The sequence below is a fragment of the Schistosoma haematobium genome, chromosome 7, assembly GCF_000699445.3.
Source record: "Schistosoma haematobium chromosome 7, whole genome shotgun sequence".
Classification (NCBI taxonomy): domain Eukaryota; kingdom Metazoa; phylum Platyhelminthes; class Trematoda; order Strigeidida; family Schistosomatidae; genus Schistosoma; species Schistosoma haematobium.
Window position 1 is genome coordinate 4,158,730 of NC_067202.1, and position 20,215 is coordinate 4,178,944.

The 20,215-nt window shown below is 35.3% G+C and overlaps 1 protein-coding gene across 1 annotated transcript in view; it reads left to right on the plus strand.

Annotated features, from left to right (window-relative positions):
• Positions 1 to 20,215, plus strand: part of ADAM23 (Disintegrin and metalloproteinase domain-containing protein 23) — a 135,471-nt gene that overhangs the window by 99,186 nt on the left and 16,070 nt on the right. The window contains exons 17-22 of the mRNA XM_051208403.1: positions 2,338 to 2,530; positions 5,264 to 5,543; positions 12,046 to 12,172; positions 14,011 to 14,808; positions 16,171 to 16,870; positions 18,353 to 19,423. Of these exons, the coding sequence (XP_051064262.1) occupies positions 2,338 to 2,530; positions 5,264 to 5,543; positions 12,046 to 12,172; positions 14,011 to 14,808; positions 16,171 to 16,870; positions 18,353 to 19,423 (3,169 nt within the window). The remainder of the gene's footprint in view (positions 1 to 2,337; positions 2,531 to 5,263; positions 5,544 to 12,045; positions 12,173 to 14,010; positions 14,809 to 16,170; positions 16,871 to 18,352; positions 19,424 to 20,215) is intronic.

The following is a 20,215-nucleotide window of genomic DNA, read 5'->3' on the forward strand; positions in this document are numbered from 1 at the left end:
AATAACGTTTTCTTTGTATGTGTATGTGTCTATATGTGTATCTGTTGCTTTTAAATTTCTGTTATTTCTCACCGATCATAAAATTGTTACGATGATCATAATATGTGAGGCACAAGGGTGGAGGTTAGTATGTTTATTTATTTTCAGAAGATTATTGTTTATCTATGTGACTGCTGCTTGTCTCTGTGTGTGTGATTTGAGATAAAGAAATGGGACGTTTGTAGCCTCACACTTGAAAAAATGATTTATTTTAATAATAATAATAATACTGAAATATTGATATTCCTGAGAAAGATGATCCGACCTTCTTGGAGGTGTGTGTATGTGCTGCTTACATTTTGGTTAGCTATACATATCCTGCTGACTACATGAGTTGTTTTCCTTTGAAAAAGTTTTTCCTCTACTTTATAATCCATTTTCGGAGATTTTGTTGTGACGTGTGGCTGCAGACTAGAGTGAAGCGTTTTATCGATCGATTACAGTGACACGTAAACACATACGGACGGCCTAGAGTCTCGATTGGTCCGGCTTCCCTGTCTAGCCCAGCCAGTTGAGTCCAGAACGCAAGTCTTAGCCTCAGCGATACGAATCATTATATTTCAGACATACTCTATTTATATACCAATCAATCAGACCACATCGTACCATAAAATAGAAAACAACATTTGTACAATATTTAACAAGTGGAATAAATACTGACCAATAGGGAGTGTACCTTTAAAGTCCAAGGCCACTATTAGACTTAACATGATAATTATTGGTATATTTTTCTACACCTCCTAACAGATTTATTATGCAAGCTAAGTAGCTATGATGTGATATTACTTATACAACTGACTGAAGACGGAATGAGATAATAGTCGCCTAATATCGCGAATTGACTGAAGTTGTAAAATGTGACTATAGGTTTAACCCATGATGTGCAGGGGGGACTGATGTTGTTACCATACACTGTTGAGAAGTCCATTAGTTGAACAAAAAATCAGCTATCCATTACCTCTTAGTTTTTGTTGATGTAAATTATTTTCTAAGGTCGGGTAGAGATAGGTATCTACCTCAGTACAATGGAAGTTGGTCGCGCAATTTCGTGGATTGGTTGATGTTAGACACTAACACCATTGGATGCCGGCTCAGTGGTCTAGTTGGTTAAGCGCCTGGCGCGAGACCGGTAGGTCCTGGGTTCGAATCTCGCAGGGAGCGGGATCGTGGATGCGCACTGCCGAAGAGTCCCATAGTAGGACGAAACGGCCGTCCAGTGCTTCCAGGTTTCCAACGGTGGTCTAACATCAATTGATTCATGATCTCAATCAAAAACACTTTGGAGTTGATTGATCACTAAATAATGATTAATGTTATATTTCTTTTAAAATTAGTGATGATCAAGTTGCACTGTAACCATTAGTATAAATAAGTAATTTGATATCGCGTAAATTATGTTCATAGAAATAAGGACTAGAGAAACACAACATTAATCACTTTTCATAGATCAATAAATTGCGAATATCGCATCCCTATACGAAGTCAGCTGCAACCTGAATAGCTCACTTTTAATGTTTTCGACTATGAAGCAGCCTCGAGTCCCATAGAGAACATCAGTTCACACATGATTTCCATCAAGCCATGTTAAGTCAAAACAAGGTTTCCTACGGACTGTCTCCGGTCACTTGGCAAAATCGAACAATCCATACAAATTTATCGTACTAACAAGTTCTTATTTTCATTCTTAAGTGTTTTGTCACTTTTACTGCATACTTCCCCAAAATACCCCACTGGATAGGTTGTTTCTCCTTCTGAAATTTAAACAGGACTGAAGTCTTTCAACTTCAAGATGATGGCTGAAGGCAGTTTACAGGAAACCCTGGACCTAGGTTTCATGCTACTTGGCACTCGTCAGCAAGGTGTACCTGTAATCTTGAATCTTAGTTAAACAACCACTGAAAACCAAGAAGGACTGGATAGCAGTACGCATTCACGAATCTGCCACCAGGGCTATAACCCAGCCCCTTAGGTCTTGTTGTCAGACGCCTAACCTCTAGATCACTAAGCCGTCTACCTGTTTAACTCCAATTTGTTTTTGTTAGTGAACGTTTCATTCAATTGACTGAAAATTTAAACCGAACAGTTGATACTAACTCAGTGATCTAAAGGGTCTTCACTAAATGAGACACCTAATAGGTCTTGAGTCCCATCTCTGATTCATACTCCTAAAAAGTCCTATATTTGAACGAGACAGCTGTCCAGTGTCTCCCAGTTTTTAATATAATATATTATTCGATGTTATTACTTTATGAGTCTCACGTACATATTATTTTATTTACTTGTTTATTTTCTACATAGATATCTGTCTCATACATCTAAAGTTCGATTTGTCCCAGAAGGCGCATCGTGTGCGCCTGATCGTTATTGTTTTCATCAAGAATGTGTACTACCACATGTTGTTTTTCAGTCGATTTGTCCAACTGGTCCAGTAAATAAACAATTAGAAAATGGACATATCATCTATAAAAATGTGACATGTTCTGATCATGGTGTAAGTGAATAGTAGTGCTTTCTTTTTTCTTTCTTGGAGGGAGGGGGAAGAGGTAGTACATAATAGGCTTTGTGATTGTCCAAGCGTGTGTATGCATGTACATACGTAAAGTTTTCTTATAAAATAAATAAACACGTTTTCAGTTTGGGGTTATGGAGATTGTTAAATTTCGTTGAAATCATGAATTGATAAATGTTAGACCATCATTGAAAACCCGAAAACACTGAACGGCCGTTTCATCCCTAGTACGTGGGATTCCTCAGCAGTGCGCATCCGCGATCCCGTATGTGGCATTCATACCCAGCACTTTCGGTCTCGGTAGCAAATGTCTAACCTCTAGACCACTGGACCGGCATCAAACGGTGTCTAACTCCAACCAATTCACGATATCGCGCGACCATCTTCCTTTGTCTTCGATGGGTAACTGCCTCACACTCAACATGGTTAAGCATAAAGCGTTCGCGCTCGAGGCCTAGAGTGCCTGGTTCAAGTCCCGCTCTCAGGACCGTAGATGTACACTACTGAGGAGATCCATATTATGGCGAAACGGCCGTCCAGCATTTCCAGGTTTTCAGTAATGGTCTAACATTTATCAGTTCATGATTTCAATCAAATACATTTTTATCGATACTGATCTATTCGTCTCCCTGTCACAAATGTGGATATTGTTAAAGAAGGATTTCTGGTTAATTGGAAAATAATTTCAGTGTAACTTAGTCATTCCAGTATAGATTCATTCGTCACTTGATTTTTGTCTATAATTTTCAAACAGTCAGTTATAATGTTGTAGAGTCTGGGACAGATATGGATCATCTCAAGATACTGTACCACATTACTATTATGAGATGAAACTCATGAAATCAATAGCAAAGAAATTGAAATAATTGTAGTCAGGACGACTGAACATTGGGAATACAGCTCAAAAAATCAGAAAGAAAAGATAACGACGGAAGAAAACTGGAACTCAAGACTCGAAGTAACCGTTTTTAAGCCACACCATTCAACATCGCCAACCATTGATTACAGTTAGCTTGCTGACGTCAACCAGCAAGTCGGTAGCCAACAACATAACTCATACCAACAGTTAGCGACTTTATGAACTAATAGCGTAACTTGAATTATCCGTCCCTAGCTTATTTCCTACTAGCGAACATGACCCTTTGAGTTAGACAATGGTTTAATGTACTCAACACTTGTTACAACCATCTCAGTCGATACAGATTCACAACCTCATCAATGGATCTACTGTCTTTACCTAGTATCCTATTCCTAAGCTCAAGATTGCCACCACAATCATCAGTCACACCTTAGAAATTTACAACTAGAGGTAAACTCACTCAACTATTCTTAACTCAGTAAGGTGATCAGTAATCGAATCTGTGATCCAATAATTGAATCTGTTCACTATTTGACTATTTACTTACCTCCCAAAACTAATCATATAAAGAAATATCTAAGTAAATCGTACTAAAGATTGGAGAGAGAGACAGTAATTTAATGTAAATTTTAAAGATTTTTGATAAAATCTTTCTTTGTTACCAAAAACTGAATGCATGCTAAAAACAAAAAGTGTCAAAGTGAACAGAGTTTAATCATTTTAATAATTTCTAAGTCCTTATCTTTCAGTGTCTCTGAAACAGATGATATATACAGTTCTTTTAAAGAAAGTAAACATAGGGAGTAAGATCTCCGACTCTGACAGGGTTGACACTTGAATTCAACTTATAGAAGAGCGGTTATACATACGGTTCTCATGTGTCATCTTAAAATGACTTAAGTTTGTAATAATTTATAAAGATTGAATACATTGATTGTGAAAGTGTTCCGCCTTTTTCATGCTTACATTCAGAATCAGGAGTATTTTCTTTGATTTACCTTAATTTAAGTCAGTTGTTCTAATTGAAAAGTCAATTATCTGAGTTAATAGTATACATAATGAACTTAATCGCCTAAAACTATATTTTGTTCTAGAATAACAAACTGATCATATGCATAACGGTATTTAGACGATATGTAGATGGTAAAATGTGATTGCTTCCAATCACATAAAAATCAATAACTCATTGGAAATGCTTACTTAATCAATCATGTATTAAAGTCCAGGTTATATATCAAGAAATAAATACAATCAGTGGCAATTTCTTTGAAGCTTTTTTAAATGCTCAGCTGTATTTAAGCGGTCAAATTTAATAAAGACTAAATTCGGTCGTATTAGTATACTTATCTGTGGAAATTACAGCTAGGAAATCTCTCAAACAACAGAGTTAAATGATTAACTGAAGTTTTTAAAAGGTATATTACATTCAATCTATAATTAGTCATGTATATATATATATCCCTCATGGAGGAGGATAGGCCCAACACCACCATTCTCCATTCACCTCTATCCTGGACAATCCTTTCCAGTTGTTATTCATTCTTTCGATGTCTGCCTTAAATTTCCGGTGCAATATGTTCCTTGGTCTTCCTCTTTACTGTTTCTCTTCAGTATTTCAAGTTAGCGTTTGCTTTGTGATACAGTTTGATGATTTCCTCAATGTATATCCTATCCACCTCCAGCATCTTTTCCTAATCCACAGAACTAAGTACATATAGCTTTAATCTACTTCAAATAATAATTCAGATAAATGATTATTTTCAAATTAATTATCTATTTTACTTTTCTTAAGAAGAAGAAACGAAAAAGAAAGTATCATTTCTTTATTATTCTTTTTTGTTGTTGTTTTGTTCAAGTTATGTACTAATGCTGGTTTCTGTTTATGTCATCCTGAATGGACTGGTAATGCTTGTGAATTAGCAGTAGTTATTACCAATAAATCTATTACTATTACAAATGATCGAAATTCCTCCTCCTCCTCATCATCATCATCGTCGTCAATAGTTTCAAGTCAATCAACTATTATGAACAATATGAATCCATTGGGTTCAGAAGTTATTCATTGGATATGGGATTATTTAGAACAAATGCAAAAATCCTATGGAAATTCTCGACATTTTCAACTTAAACGCTTTAGTATGTTTTTTTTTTTTCTTCTGTTTATTCACATTTATCTCGTGTATTCAGTTCAGTTGGTAGTGTATGTCTATGTGTAGAGAGAGAGTTAAAGAGTATGAATCGTAATTCTAGTGTGTAAGTTCATTTAGTTAAGTCGATATAAGAAAAATAAGTGATACTATTATCAATTTGACCTGAACCTATAGTCAATTTGGTTAAGAACGAATTAGTTTAAGTATAAGCTATGGCATTTTCTATATAATACATTATAACCATCAAGTTTCGTTGTCTATCAAAAATAGGGTTTTACACTAAGAAGATGATATTTCACAATTTGGTTTAAAAGATATCTGGTTCATTACTTCATTTTTTTAATGATAGTAGTCCTATCATAGTAAAGTTATCTCTAATAGGTTGTCTTTTGAAGAAGCTATAAACATATGAACATATAACAATACTTCCATAATGAGTTCAGATTCTCCTGAACTTCTTGGTCTTATCATAGTGCTTTATGATTTCATAGACTAGACTAATTAGACTATTTCATTGTGTACACTATTATAAGATTGCATGTATATATGTAGTTATTTTATTGTATCAATCATAGTTGACACATATTTCACGATCAGTCATATTACATCCTCCAATTGTAAACCATTGTGAAAATCTTGATAAAAATCTACTTCATTGACGAATCGGTTTGATTTAATATAACATGTATTGGATTTTTTTTTACATAGAATTCAACGTATAACGATGGATAGTTTGTAACTTATTATTAAATAGGTAATGTGGTGTGCGCTACTTATATACACATACTTCGTATATAACGATAGTCACGAATAGAATGTATTTAAGTAGAAGATTGAGAACGAAATAACGGGAATGGAAAGCAATTGATATAAAAACGCAGGAAGAATGAAATCTAAAACAATGGATTGATCACTGGGTGGTGATCAATGTCATGTGTGTCAAGTCCTTATTTAATGCAGATCGAATGCTATCGACCATGTTGCAATGTGGTCACCAGTCTAGGTGACTCGACACTGAGTGCACTATATATTGAGATTAGATGGTAGTTGGAGGTAGTCGACAGGAAACCTTGGACCGAGGTTTCGTGCTACTTGGCACTCGTCAGCAAGGTGTACCTGTAATCTTGAGGGAACTGGTACTCCTTGGCGGATCTGATCCCGTGTCACCCAGCTTCACAGTCAGAGACGTTACCACTAAGCTATCAGGGCCGCGACTGACCTCCTGTAGGACTGAGATGAATTTACAATTGATTGACCACCCGATGGTGATCGGTGTCATGTGTCAAGTCCTTGTTAGTGCAGATCGAATAGTATCGAACCGGGATAGAATCCGTCAGGGAGCGCCAGTTCCCTCAAGATTACAGGTACACCTTGCTGACGAGTGCCAAGTAGCATGAAACCCGGGTCCAAGGTTTCCTGTCGACTACCTCCAACCACCATCTAATCACAATGGATTGATATTTTGCAAATTAAAGATTTACTGTATGGTTCTCAGATTTTAGTGAGATGCTCTGTAATTTCATGTCCCCACTCGTGTTCTTGTTCACTACAGTAGAACCTATAAATATTTATTTATTATTCCTCTTAAATTGAATAAGTATGACAAAACACAAGAGAATGTGGGGAGGATTGGAATTGATTGACAATAAGAAAGTGATTTATTGCTCATGAAAAGAAAGGACAGTACACTTTAGTGTATATGAAATCTTAATATCATGATTTATAATTTCTTGAAATGATATCTTCTTGAGATTTGAAATCATAGACCTAGTTTTATATTAGATATGCTGAACAATAACCAGATAGAGGTTAAATGAGAAGTGGAAAATGCTGACGGACATACTTTGTTGGCTAAAAATGTGACATCATTTTTTGAGGGACGTGTATCTATATTTAGGAATGAGTATGTACATATATCTCGAGTCATGTTAACCAATAAAAGTCTTCCATTCATTCTTGGGTTCTTTTTATTCAAGTAAATTGTTAAGGCACTCATATATATATATATATATATATATATATATATATATATATATATATATATATATATGAATAGTAGGCTAGAATGATTACAAAACAACATTTTTCTACTATTCCTCGAAATGACTACAAAACGTTCCCTCAATCTAACTCTTAATCCTAACTCTCACCTATTTTTAGTATCTATGTAATAAATTATTCATTTCTATCATTTTCATCCTAATTAGTTAAAAGTTTGTTTTACTTTTTCAAGGTCATTTCAAGGGATTCTGAACATCATGAATAAAGCATACTTCCATAGAAATCTTTTCCGTGTTCATATTTTATAGGAAATTGTTTTGATTTCTTGTCGTTGTTGTATTCTTTTTTCCTTTCTCCAATTTTTTATTACTTACTTACGTCTGTTACTCCTCGTGAAGGAGCATAGGCCGCCCACCACCACTCTCCATCTAACCCTGTACTCGGCAATCCTTTCCAGTTGTTATTTATCCTTTTCATATCTGCTTCTATTATTCGACGTAATACGTTCTTTGGCCTTCCTCTTTTCCGCTTCCCTTCAGGATTCCAAGTTAGGGCTTGCCTCGTGATGCAGTTTAATGATTCGCGTAATGTATTTCCTATCCATTTTCATCATATTTTCCTAATTTCATCTTCAGCTGGAAACTGGTTTGTTCTCTCCCACAGTAGACTGTTACTGATGGCATCCGGCCAATGGATGTTGAGTATCTTGTGTAGACAACTATTTATAGAGACTTATACCTTCTTGATGATGGTTGTAGTAGTTTTCTAAGTTTCAGCTACGTACAGTAGAACTAACTTGACGTTCGTATTGAAGATTGTGACTTTGATATTGGTTGAAAGTTGTTTTGAGTTCTATATGTTCATCACTACTCATGAACAGTGTAAATTAACCAACTTTTTATCTCTTAAGAGGCGATGTTAATTTGTGACCACTGAGTTTGAACTACCAATCTTCTTATTTTCAGATCTTTCAGTCCTTTCTTGATATAACACGATTACTATCGTCAAGTTTTATGTCTCAATGAGTATATTCCATTCATCATCATCAAATATACATAAACAGGCAAATATCACCCCACTGTCGACTGGATTGTGAATCCCACTAGTCATAATTCCCAGCTGGGGAAAAACTACTTGGGGGTCATAATTAGTCTATGGGGATATTAATTTTAGAATCAAGTCATGTTAGTAGCTACAAACTATCTGGTTAGTGTCGTTGTAATCAATAGTTGAAAACATTAGAGGGCAGCTCAGAATCGGTTACAATGGTGTAGATCCACTCATTTTTTAACCTTCCCTTAAATCTTCAGTTCCAGAATTATCTTACACTTTTCTGCTCCGCCATTTCCTTTTTTCCAGCATGTTTTCTACTGCTGTTATTACTTCTACTACCCTAGGATTTGTCTTAATAATTGCTTATTGCTGTACTGTTACGATTTGATAATTTGAACTAACGCACATATATACGCTAGGTCCTTCGTGTTACTTATGAATGACAACTGACTAAAAACTTTTCAGAATTCTGAAACTTTCAATACTTCCTTATTTACTTCGTTTAAATAATGAAAGTCACCTTCAAACCTTTGTATGATTTCTAAAATTTACATTAAATATATCACTTTAATCACTAAATATTTAATTATGTTGTCGAATGAAACCAAACTGGAATTAACAATTTCGTCCGAATATTATTTCATCATAATGTATAATAAATATTATTGGGGTCAGAAACCAACTTATGTTAGACAACTGTCGATCTCTGGTAGAGTCTTGATGATGAGTCTTATGCTGGGACGGCGAAACACCCGTCCAGTACTTCTTTGTTTTCAGTGATTGTCTGACTTAGGTTATTTTGTGATCTCAATAACATTCAACAATCTCCTCATACCACCATCTTCAAAAATAGATAATTAAACATTTTCTTTCTCATAAAATTACCCGCTCTCCCTCTTTCATAAAAACTATAATTTGTTCTATTTTCAAGAATTTGTATTTTCTCGATGTCGATATTAAGGACTACAGTTGATCGATCTCTATTGGCACGTGTACGCTCTAATCAAATTGCCTCCATACCCCCATGAAGTTACATGTTTAGAAGTAAAGTTGGCTAATGAGAATAATAGTGGTGTCTGAGAGGTTCGTTTCGCTCTGTTTGGGACTCGTCATCTGGGTATGTCTGCACTCAGTGCGGGATGCTTCAGTGCAGACATCCACACTTGTTGGCAGCTGCGTTCAGCTGATGAGTCCCGAACAGGGCGAAATGCTTCCTCTGCTAACCACTACCCAACTTTAACAAGGATGACTTGTTCATTCAGTTTTTCTCACTCGAATAACAATTTCTGCTGTTTTGCAAATTCTGATATATCTCAGAGTATTTCATCTTCGACTCCGTGAGAATAAACAACAACTAATTAGGACGATTTATTCTGTCATTGTGTCTGTGACTGTAGTCTCTCTGACCTTGACATTAATGCAAGTAAAGTATAAACCAGATTTGTCCTTTCATTGTCTGACAAGAATCAATATTTACATGCTCTTAAGGTTTCAGTCAAAAAAAAAAATAAACAAAGCGGGAACACTAATTAGTATATATATATATATATATATATATATATATATATATATATATATGGTCTAATGAGCGATTGTTAGAGGGACGAATGGGCATAGTGTCTGGTTAATAGATTAGTGAATCATATTTCCTTCTTTTGATTAGTTTTGGAATATTCGATATATATACATATACATAAACAACTGTTCAATGACTCTCTATATATAGTTTTCACTCGTTGTCCAACTGATTTGTTGGTATTTGTGATAAAACTTAACTTAAAGACTGTTACTTGATAGATAGAACTCAATTATTAATAAGGTCTAGATAAACATGACACTGGTCAATAAACAATCAATCTAGATATCTCAGTCTTATAGGAAGTCAGTCTCGACTTGAAAATCTCAATGGTAACATCTCAGACTGTGAAACCGAGTGACACGGGTTCGAATCCTACGGAGTGCTACCAATTTTCTGAGGATTGTAGTTACCCTTTGTTGATGAGTGCCATCTGGTATTAAGCTTAGGTTCAGAGTTTTCCTGTCAAGTCCTTTCAACCATCTAACAAATTATGTGTAATAGATTTCTCAAGAATTAAAAGATAAACCATACTTTACGTTTCTTTGAACCATAATAACTCTATTGATTTTTTAACAGTGAATAGTGACTTAAGAAATGACTTTTTAAAGTTGTACTGATTAATCATGATTATCAGATCAAGCCAGTCGTGCCAGGTCTTGCTGTGCTAATGAGGTATGGTAACTTAGACCGATGAAAATATGTGCCTGGTGCTAGTTGATTAACTGACTTTTTTTCATTAACTTATTTCCTTCCGTGGAAGGGTTTTGTAACCATGCACTTGATTTGTAGGTTGTATTTTCTATAAATTCATCTTAATTGATTTATCATTCGAAATCAGAGTGTGTTATGCATCTGTTTTGTCATAGTATGGTACTCTCTAAAACCTTTAGTTCTTGTAATGAACTCGTAACTGTTCTAACAACTAGATCGGCATCTAATAGTATAATTTAATCTTTGATCAATTTACAATATTGCGTGACAGTCACTCAATTCCACTTATAACAACTGTTTCACTCCTGACATTATTGAATTCTACCAGTCATGACCATCCAATACAACTTCGGGAATAGTTTGTAGTGAGTCAAAAATTGACTAGCTTATTTGATAGGGTTTTGTGGAGATATGTTTTATTCATAGTTCGTATTTATGATATTTATGATATTAACGTTGTTTTCTACCGTTAGCAATCTCAAGCTAAATGCCTAAAAATCAATCACTTTTTTGTATCTAGTTCTATTACTCTTCCTACGTTAATATCCTATATCAAGTTGTAACTTGAACCGATACATATTTCTTCCCCGTTCTGTTCTGGATCAATGAATTGTGGTATAGAATTCTACATTATTCTAACTTTGTCATTGATTGAAAAGACGTAAACAATGATATTTCTTAGATATTAATTTTGTTTTCAGTCATTGTAAGTAGTTATTATTATAATGAGCTTTTATTACTCAATATAGAATTATGCAAACGGGTGACGGTTATGTAAGTACTCTTTCTCATGGTTAGCTTATTTCAATCATATTAAATAATTGAGAATAATTGACATGGTATTTGTACTGGTTTGAACTCATTAACAATTAGGTGTATATACCGGTTTTAAGCCAATTGATACTGCTCATACTTTCAGAGATCTAGTCACCTACGTTAGAATGAAGTTATCATTAAGTAGTTAGTTGTTTAAGTCATGAATTGTTGGAGAGAGCTGATCAATAGGAATTGATATTAGTTTAACCGTGAAGGTAAATGCTTCGACATGTCGGTCTACTTTTTGTTTAATTATTACATTATAAAAATTTATGAATTATTTAACTGTTAATCAACTTTTTGGTTTCTCTATTCATTGTTATATCAGGTCATAACAATAACAATAATGGTGAGAATTATAAAGCTCCATTGAATACATTGTATTTAGTTTGTATACTTGGAGTTGTTGTTGGTGGTATATTTCTATTTTTGGCAATTTTTATGTTTATTTACAGGTTAGTTGATTATATTTGTGTGTTTGCATTTTACTAGTAAACTTTAATGATCAAGGAAAAATTGATTGATGTTGTTCAAGAAATCCATGTATTTTTGTTCCCATTTGTCTGTTAACTGTAAATAGTTGTAAGAAGTTCGTGATGGTGAAGTAGGCGGGAACTTAGTGATTAATTTATACAATTTTCAACAATCCAAGTAGCATATTCAAGTTACATTTTAAATAATTCATTTTGGATAGCCGACTAGTATCACTAGTTAGATGTTTAGAACTAGTTGGCAAGAACTTCTATTCAACCTAAGTTTCGTACTAGTTAACACTTGTCACAAAAGTATACGTGTAATCTTCGGAAAACTGGTGCTATCTGGTGAATTCGTATCCGCATCACACAGCTTCATAGTCCGAGACGTTATCACTAAGCTATTTGAGCCACCATAACAAGGAAATTCTTTAGTATCAATTCTTTATAAAATGTCTTGATAAAAGGATAGGATACAGCATATAGTTTTATAAACAGGTAGGTATTGACGGTTTCGTTTTGCCACTCTAACCAAAGAAAGTTTAATCGACTTCAATAATGAATTGAATTGATCGTCCAGTTTTCTTTGATAATAACGATATAGTCAATTTACAATTATGAGTAATTGCAAGACGATAACCACGAGTGTTATCTTTCTGATTTGTTGATCCACATAGCCATTTTTTATTAATTGTCACTAATTCTAATCTACAAACTTTTGTTTCTCAACGTCATGTCGTGCTAACATAAACATAAAGTTGTTGCGCTATGATTTTGTCTTCGTCCAACGTAAAGTTTTTCCGTACAATCCTGCCTTCTCTTTGGAGATTATTGTTGCAGTGTTGTATAAAGGTTATCATAGCATCGAATTCACAATAGATCTTATTCGTATAGGAATAATTCCGGTCATTTGTAATTAACAAATTAGTGTTGGGTCCAACCGAACCCCCAACTAGTCGTAATCGTTTTCTACAATATTTAACAATAGTCATTTCAACCGCATTAATTTTTAAACAGCCACAGAGGTCCTGCTCACTACCTTCTCGAGAAGAGGGTGCCTATTAAGCTGAGAGGAATAAAAGCGAATGGTTGGCACACAACCCGAATCCGTAGGTACAAGGGATCCGTCTCAGGAAGTTGAAAAAAAACCCAACCTGTTCCAGATCAGTGGTGGACATAGGCTTCACGATCCTCATGGAATAAATGGCGTATGAATCCCTTGTTCGTCTCCAGCTACCATGGGACTGCACCTCCTGATGTTGCTCCGCTTTCTTGTGGATTAAACCTCTAGGTCAAAGACTCAGGTAGTGGCTCCATTAGAAAACCACCTGATTCTGTTTGAGCACCTGGACAATATCCCAGCCCACACAAAAACTGAATGATTTTTATGTTGCGTATATTCTTTGGTGCCTTCTTTCAATAATGTTAGTGTTTAAATAAATAACTTCTCGTAATCATCCTTCCTTATTCTCACATCTTTTTACATGGATTATATGTTATAACTTATTGAAATGTACAAGATAACTATAGTTAAACACTCTCCATTAGACAACTGATGGGCCTGGCTCCGATTTTTCTGATAGAGTTATAGTTGCTCGTTACTGAGAAACCCCTCACTACGAAAGAATGATTTTCCATTATTCCACAGTTTTCAATGTTGCCGACGTCTGTAACCGACGTAGATTTCTATTACTACTATTAATAATAATAATAATAATAATAAAGTCTCTCTAAACCTTCTAATAATTTTCTACTGTTTGTCTACTTTTTTTTTCTATTCCAAACAAAATTCCAATTTTCTGATAACATTACATATTTAGACGACGGGGTCGACCTAGTATTTTCAACAAATCTTATTATAATAATCACAATCATAGAAAGTTTTGTGCATTTAGTAGAAATGGTTGTCGGCGTCGTCGTTGCTGTAAAATTAATCAAAGAAATAATGATTTATTATCACCAAGATCTACTAAACATAATGGTGGTTCATTACGCTTATTTAATACTATTGATTCAAATTCGACAGAATGTCAAGAATTACAAAGTTCCATGTATGATCGATCTACTGTCGGTGTTGGAGGTAGTAGTTGTAGTAGTCATGACAAATCAGGATATGATCGACATAATCGTCTACATCATGATTATTGTACTATCAGTAGTATTAATAATCGAAATGGTGGTAACCAAGATGAAGATTGTTCACGACATGTTCGTAGTCGAACTGGTAATAGTCGTAATAGAGATTTAGAATGTCATAATCATCGTCGTCATCATCATCATCATTCAGAACATAACAGTGAAAGTAAACATCGACGTAGACAACATAATCGTAATGGTGGTAGTAGTAGTTGTAATAGTCATGGAGTAAAAGATAAAGAGGAATTATCAAGAAAAAAGAAACTTGATCGTAAGCATAAATCATCTAGCCGAACTAGTGCACCTGGAAGTAGTGATATTAAACTATTGGATTCAATTGAAGGACAATATGGAATTAATTTCTCTGATACTGAATTAACTTATAAACATTCAAATAATAATAATGATGATTATCATAATCACGAAGAGTTAAATAATAGTATGGATAGAATAATTAAATTTGGCAGTATGCCTTCATATAAGTAAGTTACAGTATCTTTTTTGTTCAAATGAATTCATTTATTCCGACAGTATTTTTTGTAGTGTCATCATTCTCAAATTTCATCTACTTCATATAAAATTCAGCCATCTCCGTAAACTTATACTGATAATGATCATATACACTCACTAGTGACTAACTTCGAGAGGAAGTTCCTTAGAATTCTGGTGATTAGAATTTGGGAGAACACAAAGAGTAGATGCACCTGTGCCATTGCAAACGATTTTGAGTCATGCCATTGAAAGTCTCTAATCATCGGTTGCTATTGGACTCAACGCTATACCTACGCCAGCAAGGCAACGGGAAGCAGCTTCAGGGCTTCCAGATACACGAGGCGTGAATCGAGTTGGTTCTTTATTTTGACATGGTGAGGTCAAATGAATGACGCTACTCTGGTCCTGTATACGCGTTTCGGAGACGCAGCACACATCGATGTCGCGAGATTTTAAAGTTCTAGCTAAGGAAGCCTGTTGTCCTGTTTGGCATAATGTTAGGACGTTAAAAGCTCCTACATGTAGTTTAGAGCGTGGTTTCAGGAGACCAGGAATAACGTTCCGCGTACTCGAATCGTTGCGGTGCGAGGTGACAAAAGAACGGGAGAAGGGTTAGTCGAGGGAATAAGAGAGTTTTTAGGAGGTGTAGGAAGGATTTGATCGTGACCAACTTGGTCTCGTGTGCTGTTACGTGTATGAGGGCTGATGTCACTTCCCGGCTGCCCATACCGTAGAAAGGTTTTTCTTAAGGAACCTAGAAAGGAAATTGGATTAGTGTTGGTCTTGACGACCTGGGGATGTGACCGTAGAGCCCAAGGGACAACTGCTTAAGGCCGGTCGCGCGCGGCCTTTTTTGGAGGCTTTTAACATGTTAGCTCCGTTCTTCAAAGGGCCTTACCGCCGGAGACAGAAAACTGTGAGGTAAGGCGAGGTGTGACATTTTTAGGGTTGACCTTTTCTAACCCCACCCCTCCTTATGGGAAGGCAGCATCGCTGCAGATGCTGGCTGTCCGAAAGAAACACTTTACTGTTGTCACACCCTTCTACAGTCAGCAGTACGACTTCGCCCTCGGACCTTGAATTTGCTGCTTTTAGTCTTACCGTTCTCCAATCGACCTGCCTGGCATGGTAGAACCTACAGGAACATATGTTTCAGCCGATATAGCTCTGTTGGTTCATCACGATAGGCAAGCCCGACCACCGCGTCAAGGTAGCAGCTACGGTCGAAAATGAAATTGATTCATCAAAATCATTTCAATACACAAAAACTTTTCAATTACTTCTTTCTGATTGTTTTCTTTTTCTTTTCTTTCTAAAATTTGTTTTTGTTAAATTTTTTAAATTTATTTCAGAGAAGATAAAATAAAACAGTTGAAACGAACAGCTGATACACTTCCTCCTTTTAAATCATTAAAAAATGTACAATCAATAAGTACGAGCGAAAATACTGTCTATTTGACAGATTCAACAGACATAACCGTTAATTTACCAAATTCTGACTTAAATATACCAAGTTGTGGTACATATACATCTTCACTTATTGAACCTATTGTTGTTAATAATAATAATAGTAATAAACATAATAATAATCAAACATCTACATTATGTGGATCAGTCAGTGTAACATCACCGCCAATAACAACAATAACTGCTATTACGTCATTAGTATCATCGTCATCATCTACTGTACCTCCGTTATTTCCATTCTATTCAACTGCATACTCGAAATCGGTTTCACCTATGACTTATTTACCAACTGATGATTTAACTACTCAAACTACAATATCTAACTCTAATCAAAATTCATTATTATTACACAATGTAACAACAGCTGCATTAGTTGGTGCAGGTCGAGCTGGAGCTAATGCTGCTGCAGCAGTGGCAGCGGCAGCCGCTGCAAACCCCACGGCAGCAGAAGTAACAACAACAACAACGACAGTCATATCTACTGGAACATTAGATGTTATGTCGTCTAGTAGTAATCATATGTTAATTGATACTTGTCCAACAACAGTTTCTCCGGCAGATACTTCAAAAGATGCAATGAATGATGTATGTATAAAAAAATATACTTTTATTTTATTTTTCTTGGTGGTCAATATTACCACCACCCTGATACAATTATTTTGTATCGTTTTATTCTATGCTCAGAATTGTGTATGGTCTGTCCAATAAATATGTGAACTAAGAGGTTACTATCAATTACCATAATTATGGAGTTGATAATTCAACCCTTAATTGCATAAATGAAATATTACATTTGACAGTAAGGAGTTATGGAAATTGTGAACCTTTATTGAAATCATGAACCGATCTAAATTAGATAACCATTGGAAGTCCTGGATGACCGTCTCGTTCTGGGTTCGATTCTTGTATTCAGAGTCGTGGATACATACAGCTAAGGAGTCCCTAACTAGAATGAAACGGCCGTCCAGTGCTTACAAGTTTTCAATGGTGGTCCAACTTAAATCGATTCATGATTTCAAAGAATGTTACATTTAAACTTTTTAATGAGTATATAATCATTATAAAGTCTTTGAATGCATAAAATACTTTATCATTATGATGTTTGACGTATTAACTTTCAAATCAGTTGTTTAAATTCTCTAGAGATTATTATCATTCTCAACATCAATTAAATTATAGTTAATTTTAATCACTTTGTATTACATGGTGCAGCGATGATTTAGCGGCTAAAAAACTTTGTTTTCAAACACTGGTTCGTAAGTTTGAATCCTACCCACTTCAGCTACTCTATCTTAGAAAGTTATTTATTCCTTAATGGCGGAATTCGATATCAGTAACAAGGTAATATTGAGTGCTTTTAGAAGTACAAGGGTGGTAGCCACTCCTTGGTTCCCCACAACGTAAAATAATGTTTCTTCTCAAGGTATCTCAAAACGAAACTGGTTACCTTCAAGCGTGACGACAGAGCATAAGAGACAACGGTTTAAGTTCAGTGACACACAACCTTTTTACGAGTATTTCTAAATGTGTTAGCTCCTTAATTTAAAGGCCTTATCGTCAGCGACAGGAGTTTATAGGTTTAGATGATGTGTTCAACTTTATGCTCGCCTTTTATAACTTCTTCTTAGCGTTGTAGATCGGTAACATCAGTCACTATAGATCGTGGTTATCCGTGCGGAACACTTAAGTGTCATCACATCCCAGTCCAGTCAAGAGTAGGACTTCGCCCTCGAACCTTAATTTTGTTACCTTGGTTGCTTGATATGATAAGATCGAGAAGAACGAATGTTCCAACCAATATAGCTATGTTGGGTCATCATAATATTGAAATCAAACCATTATATCAAAGCAGAAGCTACAATCAGGAGTCGGTTAGTTTCACGGACATGTGGCTTGAATTTGAGCGTACAAACGTGTATTTGATAAGTGATTTGTAATACTAAACTACTGTGTCCAACCTATATAGTTGTAATGTTGAAATTTCACTTTTTCTCGATGTGTTTCATTTTGAATCTACATCATGAATTGCGACTATTTATTTACTCATTTGTTATTGTTATCTCATAGACACAGTTTAACATTATAATGGAGAATTCATGGCGTCAACCAGAGAAAGGTATTCTAAAGAATAAAAATGAAGGCGGTAGTTACAATGTGAATAATTCGTCGTCGACCAACATTTCCACTAATCGTCGACATCATAGGAGATCTTCATCATCAATTAATCATAAAAAACATCATCATCGTCACAGATCACCATCATCATCGGCAGCAACCGGTAGTCATCATCGATCCAGGCATAAACATTCAAAATCATCACGTCATCATCATAGTACTCATAATACTATGGATAATAATGATGCCGGTATCATGAAAAGAAATGATTCATTCTCTGATTGTTCTTGCCATTTACATGAAAATGAGAAAAAGTTGAGAAAACATCAAAATCATCATCATAATCATAGTCGGAGATTATCTCGACGGGGTAATAATATTGTAACTAGTCGTTCAAACAGTGTAAATGACGGAAGTTCACACTTAGAATTTTGTACAGCGTTAAATGATATTAATGGTAATGATGATAGAAGCCCAAGTGGTAGTTCGTCTCTATCAAGTCATGGTTTAGAATTTTTATCAAGTCATTCATCATCATCGTCATCATCATCATTATCTAGAACATTAGCTACATCGTCATCATCATCATCGTCTTCTACATCATCATCATTTACTGATTTAAATTCTCATTGTCATCATCATCATCAACTTCGTCGTCATCATTCACATTCTAATCCTCATTGTCACAAAGATCATGATAATAATGATGATGTACAAAGTTTAAGTTCATCATTCACTTCATCTACTACAAGTACTTGTTCAACTGCTTTAGAAGTTAATGTAATCAAATGTAATAATTCACAACAACATCAACAAAATGGATTAATTAATAAAGATTCTACTGATCCTATAACAACAGATCATAATCGTTCAAAACGATTGGATATTATAAATAATAAATCAAATCGTTCAAATCAACAATTAAAAAAGAATTATGATTATTGTTCTGAGAATTATCAAACTATTCAATGTGTTAATAATGATAATAATATTGGAACCGATCCTATTAATATTGAAAGAGAGGTTTGTTTGTTTGTTTTAATTAATATAAATAATTAGTTAGATAGTCACAATATAGAACTTAGTACATTATGTACATCGTTTCAAGTTGCCATAATCCATTAGCATAGTGAGATAAAAAATTATTTGACTAAATCCCCCAAATGCCCTGGTATGACCGAGAGTAGAGTGGGCCCGCCCTCCCTCTCGAAATGCTCTCACACGGCCACGCGTATACAGCCTCTGCCAGGGAAGTCCTACTCACTGCCTTCTCGCACCACGGGTGTTGTTTACGAAAATGAGAGGACGAAAAGCAAATGTCCGGCGCTTTAACCGGATTCCAAACCAATGGTGCACATGGGCTCCAGTATCCTGCGGGAACAAATGGCGTATGAACCAATCGTTGGTCACCGGCTACCACGGGACTGCTCCATTGCCCTGTGGGTCAGACCTTTAGGTCAAAGGCTCGGGGTATGGCCCCCTGAGAAAACCACCTGTTTCGGTCTGGGCACCCGGGCAGTAACCCAGCCCTCACACAAATCGAATGATTTATGTGGCGCATATATATTTGGTGCCTCCTTGTACCAATGTTTATGTGTTTAAATAATATTAATAATAAATCCCAGAATAATAAATGTAGTAACAGTATCAGAAGTGATTGAAAAAATTATTCATCGAAGAATACGACTTAGAATTTAGAGAAAGATAAAGAATGGATTCATCTGAGCTACCAACCATGGGATTACATATCTTAACGTTACTCCACTGTTTTGTGGATTAGATCTTTAGATCAAAGCTCGGAGAGTGACATTCTAA